This window comes from Sminthopsis crassicaudata, chromosome 1, assembly GCF_048593235.1.
Source record: "Sminthopsis crassicaudata isolate SCR6 chromosome 1, ASM4859323v1, whole genome shotgun sequence".
NCBI lineage: Eukaryota > Metazoa > Chordata > Mammalia > Dasyuromorphia > Dasyuridae > Sminthopsis > Sminthopsis crassicaudata.
The window spans coordinates 88,966,982-88,990,378 of record NC_133617.1 but is presented as its reverse complement, the minus strand read 5'-3'; the positions used below and the strand labels follow the sequence as shown (position 1 = coordinate 88,990,378).

General features: G+C 33.7%; 1 protein-coding gene across 1 annotated transcript in view; it reads right to left on the bottom strand.

Moving 5' to 3' along the window:
- LOC141548439 (protein FAM135B-like) overlaps positions 1 to 23,397 on the bottom strand; it is a 144,595-nt gene that overhangs the window by 37,448 nt on the left and 83,750 nt on the right. Inside the window, 5 exon segments of the mRNA XM_074277354.1 lie at positions 8,883 to 8,956; positions 10,626 to 10,781; positions 18,492 to 18,541; positions 22,631 to 22,648; positions 22,651 to 22,783. Of these exon segments, the coding sequence (XP_074133455.1) occupies positions 8,883 to 8,956; positions 10,626 to 10,781; positions 18,492 to 18,541; positions 22,631 to 22,648; positions 22,651 to 22,783 (431 nt within the window).

Genomic DNA, 23,397 nt, shown 5'->3' with positions numbered 1-23,397 from the left:
AGAAGGGATCATAGAGAGAATTAATTCATTTTAGAGGGGTAGAAATGTTTGAGGGGAAAAAAAAAAAACACAAAAAAAACTTCTCAAGTCACACACTGGATTAGTGTCTGAAATAGAATTTAAACTTAGGACTCTTTATTTTTAGTCTTTATATCATGATTTTGATTCTGATCAAAGAGATTTTTATCATTATTGGTTATTACTGCTTAATGTTTTCAGCATTACTGCTATTATTTTTGTTCCTATTCAATTTACATTACTCATAACATGCCTTTTTGATATGGCTTTGATCTAGTAATACCTCTCTCTCAAATATCCTCCATAAAGAAAAGGATTTAATTTTTTTTTTAGAAATTAAAGCTTTTAACACTTAAATATTAATAGCCACATTTTATTTATTATTTAGGGCAAAATCAGGTAGATGTCCTCAGGTATTGCTGAGGAAACTGGTCCATGAATATAACAGAATATTATTACTCTGTAACAAATGATTAATGTGATGAGCAGACAGAACCATGGAAAGACTTATGTGAACTGATTCCAAGTTAAGGAAAATTGAAAAACAATTTATACATGAGTACAAAAACGTAGATGGAAAGAACTGCCTCAAAAAATGAATGTGACAAAATTTTAAAGGACAAATATAACTTGAAAGAAGAAATGAAAACATACTTCTTTCCTATTCCTTTTGTAGAGAGGTGGGAATTTTTTTCAGACTTAACGATGCCATGTTGATTTCCCCCCCTTTTCCTTTTCAATTTTTGACTTTGAAAAACTAGGGAGAAAAACTAAGTAAACTATGCAATATGCACCCATGTTAAAAAAAAAAAAAAAAAGATCAAGCCCTTGTGCTATTAATTATTATTATTCCCCCCCCCCCTCCAGGCTGGGGTTAAGTGACTTGCCCAGGGTCACACAGCTAGGACGTGTTAAGTGTCTGAGACCAGATTTGAACTCGGGTCCTCCTGAATTCAAGGCTGGTGTTCTATCCACTGCGCCATCTAGCTGTCCCTTATTAATTATTTTTTAACTGCACATCTCCTAACTCAAAATAGTAAAACCTTTTAAGGGAAGAGTCTTTCCTTTTATTTGGTGTGGAGCACTAGATCTCAGCAACTAGCTATGTGATCTTGGGCAAGTCACTCAACTAAACCTGCCACAGTCTCCTAACTTATAAAATGAATAAACACCTACCTCCAAGAGTTATAGTGAGAATAAAACAATATTTGTAATGATGTTTGAAAAACTTGTACCACTATATAAATTATTATTATAAGAAGTAGCTATTATTCCTCTTTTTGCTCTATCCTTTGAGTCCAGCAGAAGAATTTTCATTCATTCTAACCTCTACCACAGTCACAGAAATGTACTGAATAAGTTCCAGAAAACTACTAACAAGTACTTAATATAGTTTTATTCACAATGTCTTCAACTCCTTCTATACGCCAGAGACAACATGGTAAGTGTTCAATGAAAATTTCTCAACTTAACTCAATCCAGCTGTACACACATTATTGGTAGTTAACTTTTGTTAGCAAAAAAATTCATCTTTAATTGGTTTTCCCTATGATATTGTCTCAGATTACTTTAGATCTTACATGACATTTTTGTTTGAACTTTTCTTTTTTTAAAGAGTTTTTTTTAATTTTCAAAATATATAGTTTTCAACATTCACCCTTGCAAAATCTTGTATTACAATTTTTTTCTCCCTCCCTTATTCCTACCCTTTCCCTTAGACAGCAAGTAATCCAATATATGTTAAAACATACACAATTCTTCTATACCTATTTCCACATTTATCTTTCTGTACAAGAAAAATCAGCTCAAAAAGGAAAATAAATGAGAAAGAAAACAAAATGCAAGCAAACAACAAACAAAAAAGTGAAAATGCTATGTTCCCACAGGTCTCTCTCCAGGTGCAGATGGCTCTCTCCATCACAAAATCATTGGAATTGGCCTGAATCACCTTAAAGAGCCATGTCCATCAGAACTCATCATTGTATAATATTGTTATTGCTGTGTACAATGTTTTCTTAGTTCTACTTACTTGTTTGAACTTTTCTGATGAATTTACCATGTTTTCATTTTTAATAATGTCATTAGTAGTCATATAATGCACTTACTAGGAAGCAAGCTTCACAAGAGTAGGGGCCATATCTTGTCTAAAATTTCAATCCTTCCCCAATCATATTATTTTTCACACAGTAGATGATTATTTTCACAAATTGAACAGAATAAAGTACTATTCATATCTCTGATTGAGAGCTTTTGAAAAAAATATTATCCCCATTTAAAAAATGATACTAAATGTGAAGGATTAGAATTTTTAGTGAGGATTATTCCAGTTCACCTATAAGAGCATATCTATGTACATTGGCGTGTTTCAATTGTTCTAAACCATTGCCTGCTGCTCTACCTGCCTGATGCCTGAAATTCTATTTGCATGCAAATCTCCATTTTTGCATGCAGACCAGAAGGGTTTGGTAAACTCAAGCTGCTATTCATGAATGCAAATAGGGTAATTATATACATCAATCATGTGGAGAGCTATGTATGCAATTAAGGTATATACCTAAGGTCATCACCAGAGGGAATACATTAATCTTAGCTGGGATATTTAAAAGCCAGTTTAGTTGGTAACAGAAACATATGCAAACATGTGGGGAAGAAAAGGTGTCAGAGATACATATAAAGCACATTTCATCTTCAGAAATTCTGTCCATGGATAATGTAGCCTGTGACTAGATAGACTATGTAAAGCAGATAAAAAAATACACTTGTAGTTAAAAAAACAAAAAACAAAAAACTTACTAGCTGTGTAACTCTGGACAAGTCACTTTATGACACAGGATTATAATGATGGAAGGAGCTATTAATTAATTGTTGAATCCTTGACATAGTGCCTGACACATGGTAGAGTTTTAATACCATTATTTTATTACCTATTACTTAAAAACAAAACAAACAAACAAAAACTCAACATCATTCTTGCACCTCAATGAGATTTGAAAAAAATGAGTTTAGGTATAACTTTAGAACTTATTGTGTGATGGCTGCTTTGTGGTCATGAGCAAATTCAATTTAAGTTTTTGTTTTGTTTTAAAAGTTCATTAAGGCTAAGTTCTGGGTATCCTATTTTCATGTTTCCTAGAAGGCAATACCTCAGGTATGAGTGTTTCTGTCTGTACTGGAAAGAGGATTCCATGCTAGGAATTACAAAAACAGATATATGGAATAGGAAGTGACCTGAGAGAGCAGTCTAACTCCTTCATTTATAAATGAAATCTATAAAATTTAGGTAACTGGCCAAAAATTAGTAAGTAATCAAGTTAATTTTAAATCCCATAGTCCTTTGGTGATCTTTGGACTACAGATACAATATGTATCACAAAGTAATATAAAATAACAGGAATGTCCACTCATATAGACAGTTAGATGGTTCAGGGGATTAAGTACTGGATCTGAAATCAGAAGACCAGAGTTATAAGGGGAATAGGAAATAGGAAATAGGAAAACCTCCGTTAAATCCTGCTTCTGACACATATTGTCCATGTAAAGCTGAACACATCAGTTAACTTCTCAGCATCCCAGCAAACAGTTTAAGAATGTAAAGCCACAGATTAATATATGTCCCATGGAACATAGAACAACTTAATCTAATCTAACATATTTATATGCCTTTATATGTAAGTACATATATATATATATATGTACATATATATATATATATATATTTGTTTACAAGTGTATCACAAGAGATAATCAGTGCAATATAACAAGATATCACAGTCTATGAATCTTATTTCCTCCATATTCTTTATAGTATCATGGATAAGCTATGGATTTTGAAACTCCTTCTTTATTAGTATAACCCTAAATATACTTGGCATGGGTATTATTAGCCTCATTGCATTGGATCTGGTTTATTTAAGGCATGTGGGATATATAACATTTGTTGGAATTTTTTAGTAATCCATTGAATGTCAGAATAAAAATCTCCTCCCCTATTTTGCCTTGACAAAATGACTCATGATCTAGATTGAATAAGATTAAATATAATGTACATAAATGTAAATTTTTCTATTTGTTTAAAAGATATTGAATGCACAAGTAAATAGAGGAAATATAGAGAGACAATCATTGTTATAAGAAACATTGGGAGGGATTTTAGTGGACAGTGAGCTTAATTAATAACTGTGATATAGTCACTAATATCTATTATTGTTTTTATTATTAAAGTATCGCAAGCATAATAAGACAGATAGCAGTCCTTTTGTAAACCTTTATTGTCAGACAAATTCTACGTGCCACACCGAGCTTGTGGGGAAACACTGACAAGGAATTAACTATTCAGAAGATGGTGAGCATGAGAGAAAGAGGGCTCAAAGCATGTGTTATGATAAAGCAAGAAGTTAAGGAGTTTTCACCAAGAGCAACAATTTTCTGACTGATTGTTATACCACCCTAACTGTGGTGTAGGGATTCCTGAGACTTTTTCAGGTCTGTGAGGTTAAAACTATGTTTACTATTTCATTAAAATATTTTGATTCCTAATACAATAAAAAACAATAACTATAATACACATTATAAAAGACCTCTGTGGTATTTTTAGGCATTTTTAAGAATGTAGTGGAGTCTTAGGACCAAAATATTTTAAAAGTGTCAATCCAAGGTGTAATAAGTTGGGGCACATATTAACTGTCTTCAAACAGCTTTTTTGTCAAAGAATGGACCTTATTTCATGTCAATTGAAAGGTAGAATCCATCAGGCCAAAAGTACATAAATAATAGCGTACAGTTGACTCAAGGAAAAATTTCCTACCAATAAGAAGTGTTCTTTGTTATCTATCTTGAAGTGATAACTTTTGTGTCCTAAAGAAGATATAGGGACAGATGGATGCTTCAGGTGTTGAACCAGACCTTTCCAATTCCAGATTCTGTGATTAACAGAGAAATAATGTTGTGTTGTTTTGCTTATACATTGTGTAATTTACTAACATGACAGCACATGTTTTCATTTACTTTTGACAATTTTTCCCATGTCATCCCAATATTGTTGACACAAACAAATGCACACTTATCAATGTAAATACTTATAACTAAATGCCCCATCAACAGAATGAATATTGGATGTATAGGTAAGATATTTTTCTATTTAAACACAAACTAAATATGCAGTTTGAGTCTAAAAAGCTCCGTGTGTATGTGTGTATGGGAGAGAAAGAGAGGCAGACAGACAGCAAAGAGACAGACAAGGAGACAGAGACAAATAGAAAACAATGAGAGACTCAGAGACCAAGTGATACAGAAATAGAAAAAGAGAGAGAGGTATTCAGAGACATAAGGATAGAGGCAGAGAGAAGCATAGAGTGAGATGTTTTAAATATCACTTAAAATATTTGACTATAAATGATGGACAAATCTCCATTTCCTAAATTTTACTTAGGTTCCATTTTAATTCACTTTTAGATATGATTTTAAAATATTGGAAAACAACAGAGGATTTGTTCAGGAGCAAAACCAGATATACTTTTATAAATCATTAATAATCCCTGACTGGATAAATTACTGAGAAAGCATGAGGTTCTCTACTTCTCAAGATTCTTAGTTTCCAAACTGTGGTAATGAAAGGGCATGGGACAGAGTCAGTGGGTCTGGGCACTTCATGATCTGCTTTCCTAACATGATAATGTGACTCTATGCTACTTTTGTGACCTATTACTACTTTTCATCCCAGTTTCCTCATTTTTTTTTTAAATGAGAGAATTGGACTACATGAGAGATAGTTAAGATTTTTCAATAGCAAATGACAGAATCAAGAATCCATTTGTGTGGTCTTTGGGACTTTTTTTTTTTTTAACAAGATTTTGGGAAACAACTCAAGTTCATTAGTAAAGAGAAGTGATGGATGATATTAACTTTATTTCATAATTTTCTTTTCAATTTATAATTTGATTTTACAGAAAGTTGTCTACAACATTTACTAATTAAGTGGTTTGTTCATCATCACACAGCCAGTTTATCTCACAGGTGAGACCTGAACTGTGTCTTCCTACCACCAGTCCCGCTCTATATCTGCTACATCAAGCTGTGACCCTTGTTATAATTGCCATCACTAATCGATTTCAACTTTGCTAAAATGATTCCTGGAAATACTCAATTATACAATAGAGGGCAGGTAGTTAGTCTCCCCAGGATACTAATTCATGTATGCACACTAATTAGGCTTTTTTTTAATTGATGAAAATCTCAAAAGGGACATACTCAGAAGTTAGGTATATTACATTTGGTAAAAAAAAAAAAAATTTTGTATAGTAGAAGCTTGGGGACTAAATTAATCTCTCTTTGGGCTACAGCATACCAGGTTCTAACATTAGGATCTTAGATCTAAATCTTGAAGAGAAATCAGACACTTCTAATCATAACTTTCAATATACAAATGACAAACCTTAGAATTAGAAAAGTGCTCAATGTCAAATGGGATAATAAATATCAGAGATAGTTTATGAACCTTATGGTCTCTAGAGCCAATACAGTGCTCCCTCCCATTTTATAGTTCAAGGTTCTTTCTCCTTGTGTTATAAGATTCCAAAATAATGAAAAGAAAAGGAAGAAAAGGGGAGAGAAAACCTTTAGAAAGAATAAGAGGAAGATATTAGAAAAACCTGGAAGTGGAGGGGGACAAACATGGAAAGGGAAGAATAGGGGACATAATTTGAAACTCAAAACTTGAAAAAAATCTTTTAAAAATGTTTTACATATAATTGAGAAAAATAAAATGATTTAAAAAACATTATTTAATTAGATGTCCCCATTTGATCATTCATGTTAATTGAAGAAGTGAAGTCAGCACTTAGCAGAGAGAAATGCATGTTTGAGGATCACCAATATCCCCAATCCATTTTCTATATTATCCCATGCCCCACCCTGCAACTTTGATGATGTTTCCCTTTTTTTTTTTTTTTCTTTTGGTCATATAAAAGAGAAAAAAAGGAAAAAAAAAAATACAAAACAGTCATTCCCATTCATAAATAGAGATCTTCGAAATTCTTAAGCTAAATTAGTTTAGCAAAATACAAAAGGGCCTTAGTACTCTAACACACTTCTAAATTATTTCTTATTTCTAAATTATTCTTAAGAATCTAGGGAAGGGAACAATTCTATTTCATTCAATTATATAGAATTTTGCTACATTTGATTAAATGTTTGGCTTATATGGCACCCACTCAGTTTCTTCTTGTGAAATGTTTGTTTGAATCTTTCCAAGAAAGGAAAGAAAGACTGGATACATAGAGGATGGCAAACTCTGATCTTCCATAGTAAAAGCTGAAGAAACATTGAATAATTAAATTGAATAAAAATAAAACTTCATCTCTTTTGAAAAAATCTAGTTCAGGCTTTCAATTTTTTTTTTTACTTCAGATTATTTTATTAGCTGCCTTACCAGTATCTTTGTCTTCATTTTCTGTAGCCTCCTGGCTATCATGCACATAGTTCCTAAATGACAGCTTTATTTCCCTTTCATCTACAAATGTGCAAACATATGATTCTGACATTAATGAGGGTTTCCAATTTGTATTCAATCTAGAGTTGGAAGTTTATCTCATGTTACTTGTGTTTGTATTTTTATTGACCTAGACTATTCAGCATTAAGTTCCTTATTTTAGTGCCTTTGACTATCATATCATTGAAATCACATATATTTACTAAAATCACTGGTGTGCTGATTAGCAACAGTAATTCAGTATACAAGACCCAATAATCAAGGCCTATAGAAATTTTTTTCACAATAGTTTTTGCCCTTCTTTTTGGATATATATTATTTTAATCTATATTATTATTGTCTGTATACATGTTTTCTCTCTTGTGCCAGGTTATAATTTGTGGCATATGAAGGTAATAGAATATTATTGCTCTATAAAAATGATGAATTTGATTTTAGAAAGGCTTGGAAATATTTATATGAACTGTTGTTGAGCAAAACAAGCAAAACCAGGAATACATTGTACACAATAATAGCAAGAATGTGTGATGATCTACTATGAAAGGCTTGGTTCTTCTCAGTGGTTCAGTACTCCAGCAATCCCAAGAGACTTTGGACAGAAAATGCCATCTGCATCCAGAAAAAGAACTAAGGAGATGGAATGTAAATCAAATTGAAAAAAAAAACAAAAAAACACAGTAGTAATTCAGAAAAACAATATACAAACACACATTTTAAGTTTAATCTGCATTATTAATATTTCCCCTCACTTAAAGACAAGCAATAAATAATAATAAACAATAACAGCAACAATAAACCATTTATTTGTAGCCTTTGATGATTTCTGAGGTGAAAATTTTCACAGTGAAAATTTAATAGTTCTCATGAGCTCTTTTGAACTGCACCAGCACACCCTTGACAAGACACCTTTCTCATGGAGCCTTCTGTGATTTCATTCTTCAGGCAGAAATAATGTATTCTACATACACCTTTTTCACAATAGTTTCTGTCTTTCTTTTGTATCTATACTATTTCAATCTATATTATTATCTGTATATATGTTTCCTCTCCTGTGCCAGATTATAATTTTCTTGAAAGTAGGGGCTATCTATGCTTTATTTTATGAAGCTATACTTTCTCAGTGTGTAGGACAAGTTAAAACACGCAACAATGTCTTGTTATAAGTGTTTTGAATGAATTACAATATGAACATATAGATATATAATCTTATATATTATATTTAATCTATTTATATCATATGGGCTATTTATTTTATATGTTTATATATATATATGTGTGTGTATCAATACTTGTATACAAAAACATGAGTTTATATATGTATATAAAAATGTGTTTATATATGTGTGAGTGTCTAATTTCATGTCATAAAAGTACTTACACACTTTCCTGAAATGTCAGGACATTAAGCTTTTGATGTTCCATATAGAAGAAAGCCTCTGAAAATCTTCTAACCTAGGGGAAAAATGATGAACCATTTTCAATCTAAGAGTTCTGTCAAAAACCTTTTCATTAAACATTTTACTGAGTATTTAATGTCCTTAAACATGTATGTTAATTTGAGAAGTCACATCTGTATTTAGCAGAGGAGAAATATTATCTTTTGAAATCATAAATATTCCTATTTTATTATTTACCCCTTTCAATCTGGGTGCTGTGGTGACAGATCTTTTTTTTTTTTTTTTTTTTTTTTTTTTTTTGACTTCATAACAGAAATATCCCTGAATCAGGATTCATGAAATAAGGCTTCTAGCTCTAACATTAGCTGACTGTATTATCCTTAGCTTTCCCTCTCTGGACTTTAGTCCCTTCATTTAATAAATCAGGTTGCCGTAGCTGAAGTCTGAGATTCCTCCCAGCTCTAATGTCCTATGTTCTCCAATAAGTATTCTCTTCCTTAGCAATGAATGGGAACAGAAAGCCTTTGCATGAATCTTGTGTAACCATGAATATTTATTTCTGTGATATTCTTTCTGATCTTTCAGAAAACTGGGGCTGCGAACATGTTCTTTCTCAGAGCCATACTCCTTTATGTACTTTTAATTATTCTTTATTTGTTTTTCTTCTATTTTTTTCTTCCTTGTGGGCCTAGGATCGTGGAGAATTCTCCATTAATTAACCAAATATCAAGAATTTGGAATCTAGGAACAATCTCTGTCCTAATATAAGTACTACAATATTACTAAAAAAGACTTCTTCGAGCTATTCTAAGGCAAAAGAAAAATTAAATGAAGAGGGAAATGGAGTGGATGCTTTAATGATATTAAAAGGCAGAACTAGTCAACTATTTATTTCAATTTCTGTATAAAGGAGAACAATATTCACATAGGAAACAACATCAATTTAAATGTTTAACAGGGAATTGAAACCTATGACAAATGAGGAAATAAGAAGAAGAGCATCTCCCCTTCCCTCAAGGAGTTGAAGCAATCAGGCCAGACAGGCTATATATTCCAGGGTAAGAGAGAATATGATTACTGAATCACTACTTCAATAACACCTGGAAAACTTGGGAACATACTGTGTAATTAAAAGAGGGGAAAGAATTTTCTTTTTTTACATTAGGTATATAAAGAGAAAACATATGAAAAAAATTATTGCTAAGCTTTCTCACCACATCTTCTCTATAATTGAGAAAAGTGCTAAACTAAACTCTGAATGAGAAAAACCAACCAATAATTACAGTGAATCATTTTTCAAGCAAGAGCAGCCTAGGAGAACATAAATAAAAGTCTGCAGACAATAAAGTGAGTGTTAGTCAAGAATGTAGTGCCCTAATTTTATTTGAAATCTGGCAAAGTAAAATGACTTGTCCAATGTCCCAGAAGTAATGAGCATCAGAATCAAGATTCAAAGTCTGCTTCCTGACTTTCAAGTTACTCTCCTTTCTATTTATACTACATCCCTTCTAATCCCCAAGTAGTCCTGTTATTATGAAAGGAAAACATGGTGGTTAGTCTAATGATTTGTCTCTAATATTCCATTTCTTTTTTTAAATGGAAGTCCCCAAGTATGTATTACATGCTAGAACCAATGGATTTGGAAGAAAACAATTCAATGTGTGCCTTCTCTCAGGTTCTGGGGCCCTAAAAAGGAATCAATAAAGCTTTTTTCTTCTCCTTACCCTTAGAGCATGGTGCTCCTTGTTGAGATACGTTGTGACGTCAGGGTTCATTGATACCACTTCCAGGAACTGGGTCCATAGTTCCAAGAGGTGGGAACAAAGCCAAGTAAGATCCTTACTTATTTGCTCAGCTATCTTCTCTGGATTGTTCATCATCTGGGGGGAAGGAATCATAAATTAAGACATAAAATCCTTCTGCTCCCAACTTTGCCAAGGAGTTCTCTCTAAATGGATTCTTAACTCCTCCAAAAACAAAACAAGCACAAAAACAAACAACCACCTCAAAAAGCGTCTCTCACACACACACACACACACACACACACACACACACACAAATGTATTCCATTATTCCACAATGATTGGTATAGGAGAAAGAACTTCAAGTTTGGGAATCATGGTCACAACATTTAGATGGTATTGTATAGAGGTAAGAATCATATCACTAAATCCAGTTCTTCCATTTAACAGAAGAGGAAGCTGGAGATAGAGAAAAGTGAATCACATAGGATCTTAGCATCCTAAATTTAGAATTTGAAGAAAACATTTAGGCCATCTCATCCTATCTTCTAATTTTAGAAATGAGAACATACAAATCAGTAAATTTTGAGATAAAGACTCAAACCCAGGTCTTCTAATTCTATCTCTAGCTTTCTTTCTATTTGAATGTAATTCTCTGGAGGGCAGGACCTGTTCTATTGATATTCTGTTTTTGTACCTCCAATCTTTGCTTTATTTGACCATATAAGCCAGGTTAAAGCCAAGTGCCTGGGTTTGGGATGCCTATAAAATTTACACTTAGGAAATTTATACTTAGGTATGGTCATGATCTTACTGTTGTGTGATGCAGCACATAGGAAAACAAGTCATATATAAATGCTATGGAAATATAAACAGACAAAAGTTTGGTTCTACATACAAGAAACTCATCCCAGTTGGAGGAGGAAGGAGTCAAGTAGGGGAGAGAACCCACTCAAAGTTGTTCAAGGAGCAAGATTATATATCCTAAAATGGGCACAGTAATCAGAACCAGATATATGGGGCCTGAAAGGTGGACATTCCTAATCAGACCCAGATGAGATAGAAAAGTTCTCAATTTGCCAAACTGATACCAGGTTTGGATGAAGGTGGGATGAGGGAGTTTCTTTATTGAAGCCACAAAGTGGTGGGACAATTAACTAATGCAGCAAAATGAAAATGACTCAAATTTCCTATAGTAATCAAGGGTTTATCCCATCAAAAAACTGGCAGCTTCATCTATGTGACATAGAATTAGTAGTAAAAAACTATAACTGTCTGTTTTGCCTGTGTGTTTCTATGGACATGAGGACTGCATAGCTTAAATGACTCCATCTTGGATTCTTTTCCTTACATTATGGCATCAATTTATAATTAAACAATAACATCAAAAATATAAGGTTTATGGTTACTATAATTTTACAAAATGTTTTATCCTAAAAATGGCTTAATAAATGTTTATTAGATTATTCCACATTCTTCCAAACCTTATTTGCACAGGAATTCAGCACCCCAACAAAAAATTATACATCTTCTAAGATCTAAGATCTAAAGGCATGGCCAATAAAATAGCCTCAAAATCATATTTACTAAATGTGTAATACCAAGTAAGTCATTTAATATCCCTGAGTCTCAGCTTTTCAATTTACAAAATGAAAGGAGTAAGAACTAGGTAATCTCTAAGTTTTCTGCCAGTTTAATAGTTTATGATACAACAAAAACATAACAAATACTAAATTATATATATTCTTTGACCCAGAAATACTGAAACTAATTCTATACCACAAACAGAAGATCCAATTAAAGATGGAAAAGACCCATATGAACACAAGTATTTATAACAGTTCTGGTAACAATTCAGAATTTAATGGGGTATATGCATTAATTGGGAAATACTGAAGCAGTTATGGGTATATGAATGAAATGAAATTATATTGTACTATAAGAAATTATGAAAATGAAAGTTTTAGAGAAACTTGTGAAGACTTATGTGTACTAAGGTGATCAGGTAAAATGATCAAAACTAGTAGAATAATTTAAATAATAACAATATTATTTAAGACAGATAATTGTGGAATATTTCAAAATTCTGTTTAACACAATGATCAGTGTCAACCCCATAGACTTTGGACAGATAATGCCATCTGCATTCAGGAAAAAGAGCTATAGAGACTGAATGTAAATCAACACATGCTATGTTCATTTATTTTTTCTCTTTTTTCATCTTTCCATTTTACTCTGATTTTTTTCCCAACATGATTCATAAAGCAATGTGTATTAAAAATAAATAATATTTAAAAACAAAAAAAGTCAATTACCAAATATAACTTCACTAAGGAACTGAAGGATTCAGTTCAGATTGAGTATCTTTAAAAAAAAATTGGTCAAAAATTTACTTGACTACATATTTAATATGCTTTTATGTTTTTTTTTGTTTTTTTTTTTTTTTTCCATACATGGTGCAGAGGGGAAACTAGATTCTGGAAACTAGGTTAACTTAAAAAATAAAATGTCTGTGGTCAATATGGCATGTTGTAAAGAACATTGATTTTCTATTTAGAAAATCCAGACCTTAAGTAATTCACTCTCTCTCTCCACACTTTAGTTTCCTTACCTGGAAAATGAAAGGGTTAGATTTGATGGCCTTTAAGATCCCTTCCTTCTGTCTTTCTAGAGTCTAAGTAGATGTATACTGGCTTAATTAGTAATAGTGTTATCTTGGGTAAAAATACTTTGCCTTACAAGGTCTGTTTCCTTTATCAGTAAAATGGGAATTATATCTGCACATCTATCTTAAAGGTATGAGGAAAGGGTTAAAGCATTTTTTAAACCAAATTTATAGTTTCTTTGTCATGGAAAATTCTCCAGAAGGAACTTTAATCAATGCAGATCAACAGAGCTCTTTTGCATATACCCAACATATTGCCTGAGGCATTGACAGACTCAGTGATTTGCCCAGGTCATATAGTATATGTCAGAGGCAGTATTTGAAGCCTCTTCTTCCTGATAGAAAGAAGCTTTCTTATCTACTATAGAATACTGCCTCTCAGAACAGAAGTAAGTTACTTTTGATCATGCTTGTGTCTGTTTGTTACTACCTAATGGTTTGATTTACATTTCACATTTCCTCAGTGAGTTTCTAAGTTATAACCAGATGATGATGATGAAGAAGAAGAAGAAGGAGAAGGAGAAGGAGAAGGAGAAGGAGAAGGAGAAGGAGAAGGAGAAGGAGGAGGAGGAAGAGGAGGAGGAGGAGGAGGAGGAGGAGGAGGAGGAGGAGGAGGAGGAGGAGGAGGAGGAGGAGGAGGAGGAGGAGGAAGAGGAGGAGGAGGAGGAAGAGGAGGAGGAGGAGGAAGAGGAGGAGGAGGAGGAGAACTAGAACTTAGATGCAATATTTCTCTTGCCCTTCCCACTCTCTAATTGGAGAGGATGGAGCTGAACCTTGAAAGAGTTCCTCCCAGGTCCTCCCAAGGCAGCCATCTCATCATTTCCTATCCTCTGGATTTTATCATGCCCCTCCTCACCTTTACAATTTCTACTTTAAATGATGTCTTTATAGATTGTGAGGTCCTTAAGGATAAAGACTGTCTTTTGACTTTCTTTGTATCCATAGTGTTAGCAAGTGTTTTACAAATAGTAGTAGGTGTTTAATATTTATTTACTGATCCTGAAGTGAAATAGGCAAAGAATTAGGCACCAAAAACAATGACAGTTTGATGTAAAGAACTCCCCATTTTAAGAATGGAGAGAAAAGCTATTTTTTGAGATAATGACTTCCCAAAGAATTCAAATCAAGACTAGGTAACTATTATTTGTTAGGCATTCTTCCTTCATTAAAGGGTGGAGATTTCAGTAGATGATATGATTTTTGACATCACTAAGATTTTTTTTTTTTGAGACTATAAATACAGAAACACTTCTAACTTTCCTGAATTGTCTTTAATGTGCAAAGGAATCCCATCCTTTGTTTCCAGAGAGGGTACATTCGCACTGACAATAGCAAATAGTGCCTGGTCTGAAACACATTTTATTTTTCAATCTGCTGGCAATTCCACATTTTTTTTTTCCTTTTGTAAGTTAACTTTGGCTGTGGGGAGAAGAACTTAAGACACAAGGGAGGCATTTGAATAAACTCTCCATAAATCTGCCTAGAACACCACTGTGGACTTTTAGTGTTTATAAAAACGACCTTAAATCACCATAAAAGACTTTTCTTTTTTTTTCTATTTTGGAAAGAGAAAGGGAATATTCATTTATTTGTTGCTCTACGTCAGCCACTAGATGGTACTCTTCTACCTACCAATTCCTCACTGCAGCCTATTTCATCTCCTTCAGGCATAGTATAGGGGGAGACACTTCTTCCACCTTGGCTCCTACACTGAAAGATGACATTTAGGATGAGTGGCTAATTCACTCCACCTCTATCCCCATCTTACCCTTTAACTAGGAATCCTGCCTGGCCCAGCTTTTGTCTTCCAATGACAAAGGATTAAATTTTCTACTTCTTTCAAAACAAAGCAAACTATCCCAGCTTGGCAAAATCTTCTGAACAATTCCCTGCAGGCTGGATTTTCCCTGTCCAGATGAAAGCCATATTTAGCTTTTGCTTTTAAAGAAAATCAATTTTATAAACTTTATTGTGTGAAATGTTTATAGGACCAAAGTTTCAGAACTGAATGGGAACTTATAAATATTTCAACACACTTTAATAGATAAGGAAATAAAATATCAGAGACCCTTGTTGATTGCTATAGTGGTAATAATCACAAGAAATAAAATTCTAACTCAATCTAAAGCCATATGCTTTTTAACTTTCATCACCTTCTGTAAAATGGAGATAATAGATTTGTTGTAAAGGGTTGTTGAAAAGATTAAAGGAGATACAAATCTTAAAACTCTGGTATTAATTAAGCAATCTTAGAGTTCATTTGATATAATTCCATCATTTGTCAGAGAATGAAATTGTGACCCAGAGAGGGTATAGGATTGTCAATTTTTTCAGCAGAATTTCTAAGATAAAGTTGTTAATATAAAAAGCCGCTAGCTTTTAAGGTCTTAAATCTTGACTGTACCCAGACTAGTTATAACTACATGTTGTCTTTTCTTTTTTGAGTGGAGTTAATATATGTCTATGTATGCTTCTATTAAAGCTCTTCTAATATTAAAACAAGGATTTTGGACATGCCTCAATAAATATTTATCCAGAATATATAGAGAGCGATACATACATACATACATATCTAGATTGATATATGAGTGCATGCTTGTGTGTGTGTGTGTGTGTGTGTGTATGTATGCATAATGGACCCTCACCATCCAAACACACTGCAGTACCCAGGCAGCAAACTGATAGGGATTGAATTATAATGTGAATGCTTGTTTTCTTTCTGCCCTCATTTGTTTATTTTCTTTGTTGGACAAAGAAAGCTCTTTCATCTACAAGTATCTGATTTCATTGTTCATGATGACACTGTTGGATGCAGCAGGAAATACCCTGAGTTTGTGAGAGCAGTTACACAATTATTCATTTGTCAGCAACTGCCTTTGGAAACTCAGATGCATTGAATTGGAATGCTATTCTGTGTTTTAAATTGCTCAGGCTAAAAGCATTTCCAATTTCTAGAGATCAAAACATTGTAAGCAGCTTCCCTGAATGCAATTGAGTTGTTCCTACTGGCCTTGTACTGTAGGTGTTAGGCAAGCATCATCCTTTATCTTAAAGTCAAGTACAGTGCTTTTAGTGATGACATACTGGGATCCAGCGGAGGCTCCATTGTTTGGGTCATGAAATATCAATACCAAAGGTAGAGGAAAGAAAAAGATGAAGGCTCTATTTAATTATATTTTAGCATTACTGTCAATATAAGTCAATATTAATAGTAATAACTAGCATTTATGTAGCTCTTTAAGGTTTGTAAAGCACTTCACATTTGTCTACACAGCTTAGGAAATTGAAGCCAACAGTTAAATGACTTGCTTAAGGTCACACAGCTACTAAGTATTTGAAGGTAGATTTGAATTCAGGTCTTCCTGTCTCCAAGTCCAGCACTTAGTAGTTCAGTTTAGAAAAAAATCAAGGAGATTTCAGGCTGCATTAAAGAAGGATCATATCTATATATAGTTATAATGTATAGCACGATGGTCAGATAATAATTGGAGTGCTAAATTTATTTCTAGACTATATATTTTAGGGAAGGTACCAGCAGATTGATGCATATCCAGAAGAAGGCCTCAAGAATGATGAAGGGCATAGAGATCAAGTCATATCATAACTGATTCCAAAATTAGGGACACTTAGTTAGAAGAAGGGAAGCCTCTAGGGACATATTGGAGCTGTGTTGAATTATTTGAAGGCTTGGTATTTATCACAGAAATTGGATTTATTCTGATTGACTTCAGAGAGAAGAACCAGCAGGCTTGATATGAATGATTTTTTTTTTTTTTTTTTTTTTTTTACTAATGTCTAGAATTATCCAAAATGGAATAGGTTTCATGAGACAGGAGTTGGGCTCCCCCTTCCTTGGTGTCTTCAAAGTCAAGTCAACAAACATGTATTCATTTATTAATCCCATACTAAACACTGAGGATTTTTTTAAAAAGCAAATCAATGCACATGCACCCACATATATCCATACATATTTATTATAAAAGGTTATGTAGTGTGCTTTCTAGAGCTCCCATGCTGGGGTGCCAAAATATACTGTCCAGACTCTCTGGAGGATCTCAGGAACAGCCCAAATCCTTAATCTTAGTGGAGGAGTGAAGGAGACAGGAGACCCATGAGGCTGGTCAAAGATGGAGTCCACTCATTTCCAGTCCTCTCAGCCCCTAAATACTTTAGTACAATTATATTACAACAGCACCATTACATCACCACATCACACTGAACAAGTGCTAACTATAAGCATCCTGCTATTGATATGTAAATGCCACTTTACTGTAAGTATCCCATGCTTCAAGTAGAACACAGGTTGTCACCACCCCCTGACTTCAGAAAAGGTGAGACCTTGGGGAGAGGAGCCAAATCAGGCTTTGTCAGCAGATTCCCTCTGGGCTGAAGTGTCATAAACTTTGCCCAGAGTTTTCCTACTGTCTGTGTCCCTCTACAGGGTTATACATTTATATATATTATATATAATTTATCATAGCAGTATATCATACATCCTTATATATTATTATTACTACATTCTATATATTATGTTTGCATGTTTATATACACAATATGCCCTTGGGCTCAAGAAGTTCACAGTCTAAAGGACTCTTGACCATTAGATCATCATTAGTTACAGAGGAAGTTCTTATTCACACATGGGCTGGACTCTGAGATAAAGTGATTCTTATAAAAAGCTCTTTGATCCAGCAACTTTCGTCAATCTTGATTGCACTTGGATAAATTATAACCACGTGCTTTCTTTTCTGAGTAGAGTTAATATATTTGTATGTGTTTATCTATTAAAACCCTCATAAACAAGGACTTTGGATATCCCACAGTGAATCTTACTCAGAATATAGAGCTAGAGATAGAGGTACATACATATGTATACTGATATCTCTATATCTACATATATATGTGTGTGTGTGTGTGTGTGTGTGTGTGTGTGTGTGTGTGTGTGTCTGTGTGTTTGTGCACATAACTGGTTCTTCACCAAACAATGTGGACTGCCTGATTAACTTTGGAGAGATAATTTTCAGTTTAAGGTCAAATGTGAAATTTTGTAGTCTTTTTTATCTTATTATCCAGTTTATATTTCCTTCTTTTCAACCCCAATACTGGACAAGAGACCATATTTGACTTCCCAATATATCTACTACCACACAACACTAAGAGTATATATCCATTTAACTAATTACCTGTAGCTCTGAGCATAGAAGAGATAATGTTTCTTCAACAGCAAGTTTATCTATGGGAGAAAATGAAACTGAGGTCAAAAATAAAATAGTTATTCATTAAATTGAAGAGGCTAAAATATCATGTGTCCTTCAAAATATACCCATTCAACTCTCAGTTTCCAAACTCTGATTTAGAATTAATAAATCTTAGAGTTGAAATAAATGCATACAGATCAGTGAGATCTACTACCTCATTTTCTCATCCTAAAAAAGTAATCTTCACAGAAGATGTTGTATACAGAAAGACACCAAGGAGCCAGGATTTAAAACCATTTTTTATAAATTCCTAACTTTAAATGTAGTTACCAGCATCTTACTAGGCTATTCCTGTGGGAGAAGCTGAATCCAGTCATGTGGCAACTATTATAACCAGAGAGCTAAAGTAGTATGATGGACAAAAAACTGACTTTGAAAATAGGGGAAAAAAGTCGTTGATTCAAGTCTACTTTCTGATACATGCTGCCCCTTTGACATTGGATAAGTCAAATCAACCTCTCATTCGCTCTAGGCTAAATATAAGCCTACAGATGACAAGACAGGTACTGATTAGCTGCAGTGGAAGGTAGTACTTTACTGGGAGAATAAAGGTTTTAACTCCAAAATAATGTTAATTCTTATAAAAATCCTGAAGAAAAAATTATATTGAATATAAGCTTAGATATTTTCTCACTAGCCATTTTGATTGCAAGATCAGAAACAAACTTGCTGGCTCCTTCCTACCTTTCCTGTCTTGGAACAATAATCTAATCAATGTTGCTTTTGTTTGGTAGTATCTTACTACTCCCTTCATGACCCCATTTTTGTTGTTGTTGTTATTTTGAAGTGATTTACCATTTCTCTCTCCAATTCATTTGATAGATGAGGAAACTAAGGCAAACAGAGTTAAGTGATTTGCCCAGGATCAGACAGGTAGTAATTATCTGAAGCCAGATTTGAGATCGAGAAATGATTCTGACATGGGCTAGTTCACCCTTCCTGGGGCACAGTGGAGTTTTCTCACTTCTGGGGGATCAAAGTAATGTTGACAAATCCAAATGGCATAGCTCATGACAGCTACCAGATTCAATTTCCCTGGTTATTGAAAATTTAAGAGTTGGCCACCAAACCCAGCAATGTTGTGATCTTAATATTTGCATGAGAAACTATTTCTCAGAGTAGAGCTTTTAAGAAAATATTTTATTCTAACAAACTAAGAAATAGTTAGTAGTAATCAACAAACAACAAAAACCCTTTTGTATTGTGAATATTAACCAATATTTATTGAATTAATTTCTGCCAGACACTGTGTTATGTATTTGGAGTCTGAAGACAAAAATACGAAAGTTCCTTCATTCAAGGGTCTTACATTCCTATAAGCAGAAAACATTTACAAAGGAAATTAAATATAAAATATATGGAAAGTTGACCCAAATTGATTTTTGGAGAAAGGTCAATAGTGTTTGGATCCAGGATTCACTTTCTGTAGAAGGTCAGGACTGAGCTGATCATTCAAGGAAGGCAAGGATTCCTTGGGACTGAGTTGATAGTGCTTTCTAGCCAGCTAATCAGGGGAATAGAAGAGAGTCAGTTCAGAAGGAATTATAATTAAGGACTGAACCAGTAGAGAAGTAAACAGATGTGACATATATTCTGTAGATACAAATGATTCTGTGTGAAGCTTGAGGAGAGCTGAGAATTACCAGAAGATTATGAACTTGGATGACTGGAAGAATAGTAGTATCCTCTATTTTAATATGAGGTAATTAGGTGTCACAATAAATAGAATGCTGGGACTAGAGTTAGAAAGAATCAAGTTCAAATCCAGTCTCAGACACTTACTAATTGAACTAGTCATTTAACCCTCTTTGTCTGCTTTCTCATCTGTAAAATGAATTGGAGAAGGAAGTGGTCAACCATTCCATTGTCTTTGCCAAGAGAATTTCAAATGGAGTCACAGAGAGTCTGATACTACTTAAGTGCAAACTACATAGTGTTTTTAATGGATTATCATCAACCAATGATGAAGCCATTGATTCTATACCTCAGGTTGAAATCAATTCCTCTCTAGCTAAACTTTCATGATGGCAGACTTGCTCAGATTCGAGAAAAAGGATAGTATTTTCATCATTTCCCAAACATCAAGGGAGTGAAGAAGGGCTCTGTGCTTATTTCTTTGCATTTTATCAGGATCTTTTCATTAATGTTAGCCAATATCTTCAATAAGGATACCAAGATTGGCTATTGCACCGATGATAAATTATTTAACTTTAAAAGGATACAAGTCAAGGCTAAAGTGGCAGAGGTTGATGCACAATGTTTTGTTCATAGATGATTGTGTACTCAAAGCAACGTCTGAGACTGAGATGCAACAGAAAATGGATGGGTTTTCTGCCACTTGTAAAAACAGACATTCTCCATCAGCCAGCACTGCATTATCCATACATGGAAGTTACAGCAAACAAAGAAATTTTAATGGTGTAACAGATTCACTTACTTTGGCAGTATGCTTGATAAAGTTGATGCAAACAGAACTAGCTCAGTAAAACTGAAGGTTTGTGCTGACTTCATTACTGTATGCATGTGAAAGTTGGACAGTATTCATACCAGCTCCATGCTAAGAAATTGAGTCATTTCAATTTGAATTATGTTAGCAAGATTTTGAAAATCACTTGACAAATTAAGGTACTAGATACACTGCTTTCCCATCCTAAGTATAGAAGCTTTTCATCAGGAGGCTGACCATCCAGGAATTGATACATTTGGCCACTGAAAAGCACAAAACCCAATATGCAGGGAAGGGGAGACAGTAAGATACATGTTGACTTTAGATTCAGAGGATATGATTCTGTTTACTCACTACATGTAGGACCTTAGACATATTATTTATCTCTCTGATATTGTTTCCTTTGGTGTAAGTAGTTGGATGAGGGCCTGTAAAGTCCCTTTAAACTATAAGTTTATGAATCTATGATTCTCTATCTGCATTGGTAGAGGAATACTGATAAACGTCATAGACATTTGAAGAATAACAGGATCGGAATAGGGATCAAATGTTTATAGAGATCTATGTTTAAAGTGTTATGTAAGAATAAGCACTCTAAGAAGCTATTGATTTTTATTGATGGTATTATTATTCCTTATCACAGAATCAAAGCATTTTAGAGTTGGAAAGTGTTTTTAAAAGTTGTCTAGTTAAGAGTTTTAATGGAAGCAAACCTACTACTTACTATGGTGGCCCATTTGACATTGGGGAATTTAGATTGTTGGAAAGTTTATCTTTTGTCACTTAAATCATAGCATAAACTTGTCTTTTTGCAAAGTCCATCCATTGCTTCTAAAAGCAGTCAAATGTCTTTTCTGTGTGATACATTTTCAGATGCTTAAAGCCAGCTATCATGTTTGCTTTGAGGAGTCTCTTCCCCAGGTTAAACAATCCCAGTTACTTCATCAAATCCCCATATAACCTAAATTCAAGCGTGTTTCTTACTCTGCTAGCCCCCTTTTGACTTCCCTTCAGAAGAATATTCTTCCTAAAGTGTAGCATTGAGAATACAAAGCAACAATAAGGCTGGGGTTTAAACAGGATATTGTAGTTGATGGAACTAAGCTGCATAAGAACTGAGTTAAACCTAACTTCCTTCTCCCCAGAGATGAACTGGTAGAGGGTGGAATTTTGCCTCTAAAGTGCTGGGTACCATGATTTTTTATTGTTATATCTTTGAAGTAAACATTAAATTGTAAAAAGCTAACCTGTTAAGTGGTTAAATGCAACCTTGATGTTTGAACCCCTAAAAGTGGAAAGGACATGATCAGTACAGGCTTAAGCCAATGGCAAAAATGGGAGACACACCCTCAATCCAGAGAACTCTGGAAAAGTGAATTGTAAAATTGGTCTTCAGCAATCACTTTTACAAATATAAAGATAATGATTACGAATAATACTGAGTATACTTTCAGATACAATACATCCCCTTATTTACCTATGATAAATTCTTTTTTTTTTTTTTCCATTCTTCAGAATCATAAAACACAGCCTTATTATCAACTATTAGACCTATGAGCCAACAAAAAAAGGGCACACCATAGTGGAAGTTGGTAAGAAGAAATACACGTTTACTTACCCAGCTTCATCGTGGGAAATCTGGGATATCCTTCATGAGAATGAGGAAGTAAACATATAGTTCCTGATATGTGTTCAAAAGCAGGTGACATAGGTCCCGATGCCATTTGTATGCATGTTGCATACAGTTTTCAGATGGTGTATAAAAACTTCCCTGCAGAAGAGAAAGGGGACATTTTTAATAGTCCTAATAATATAATATAGCTCCTCCTATAGATTCAAGTCTCCCATTTGGATCAATGAGAAACTTTTCTCAAGTTTCTGCTTCAGTGCTCATGGAGCAAAGAGTAACTTAAAACTTAATTAAATAAGCTAGCTCCTCTTTCCTCAAGGTAGATTATCATCATCATCATCATCATCATTATCATCACAATCACCACAAAAAATAATAGTTAACATTTATATAGAACAATGATTTTGCAAAATGTTCTGTAAACATTATTCCATTTAATTCTCACAACAATCATAGAAGACTGGTATTGTAATTATCCTTGTTTTAAAGATGAAGATATGGAGGCAGACAGAGATTAAGTGCTTTGGCCAGAGTCACACAGCCAGTATCTCTTGACTTGTTTTTCTCTCAATTTTTTTTTTATCTTAGATATTTTTATTCCATGAAGTTCTATTTACTGTATCACCAAAATCTGCCTCTAATCTTGGATGGAAATTTAAAATTCCAGTTAGACAATGTGCAACATTTTAAGTACATAAGTGACGTACAAGGTGCTCTATGAGATCTATGAAAGAAAGGGAATTCTGACTATGGGA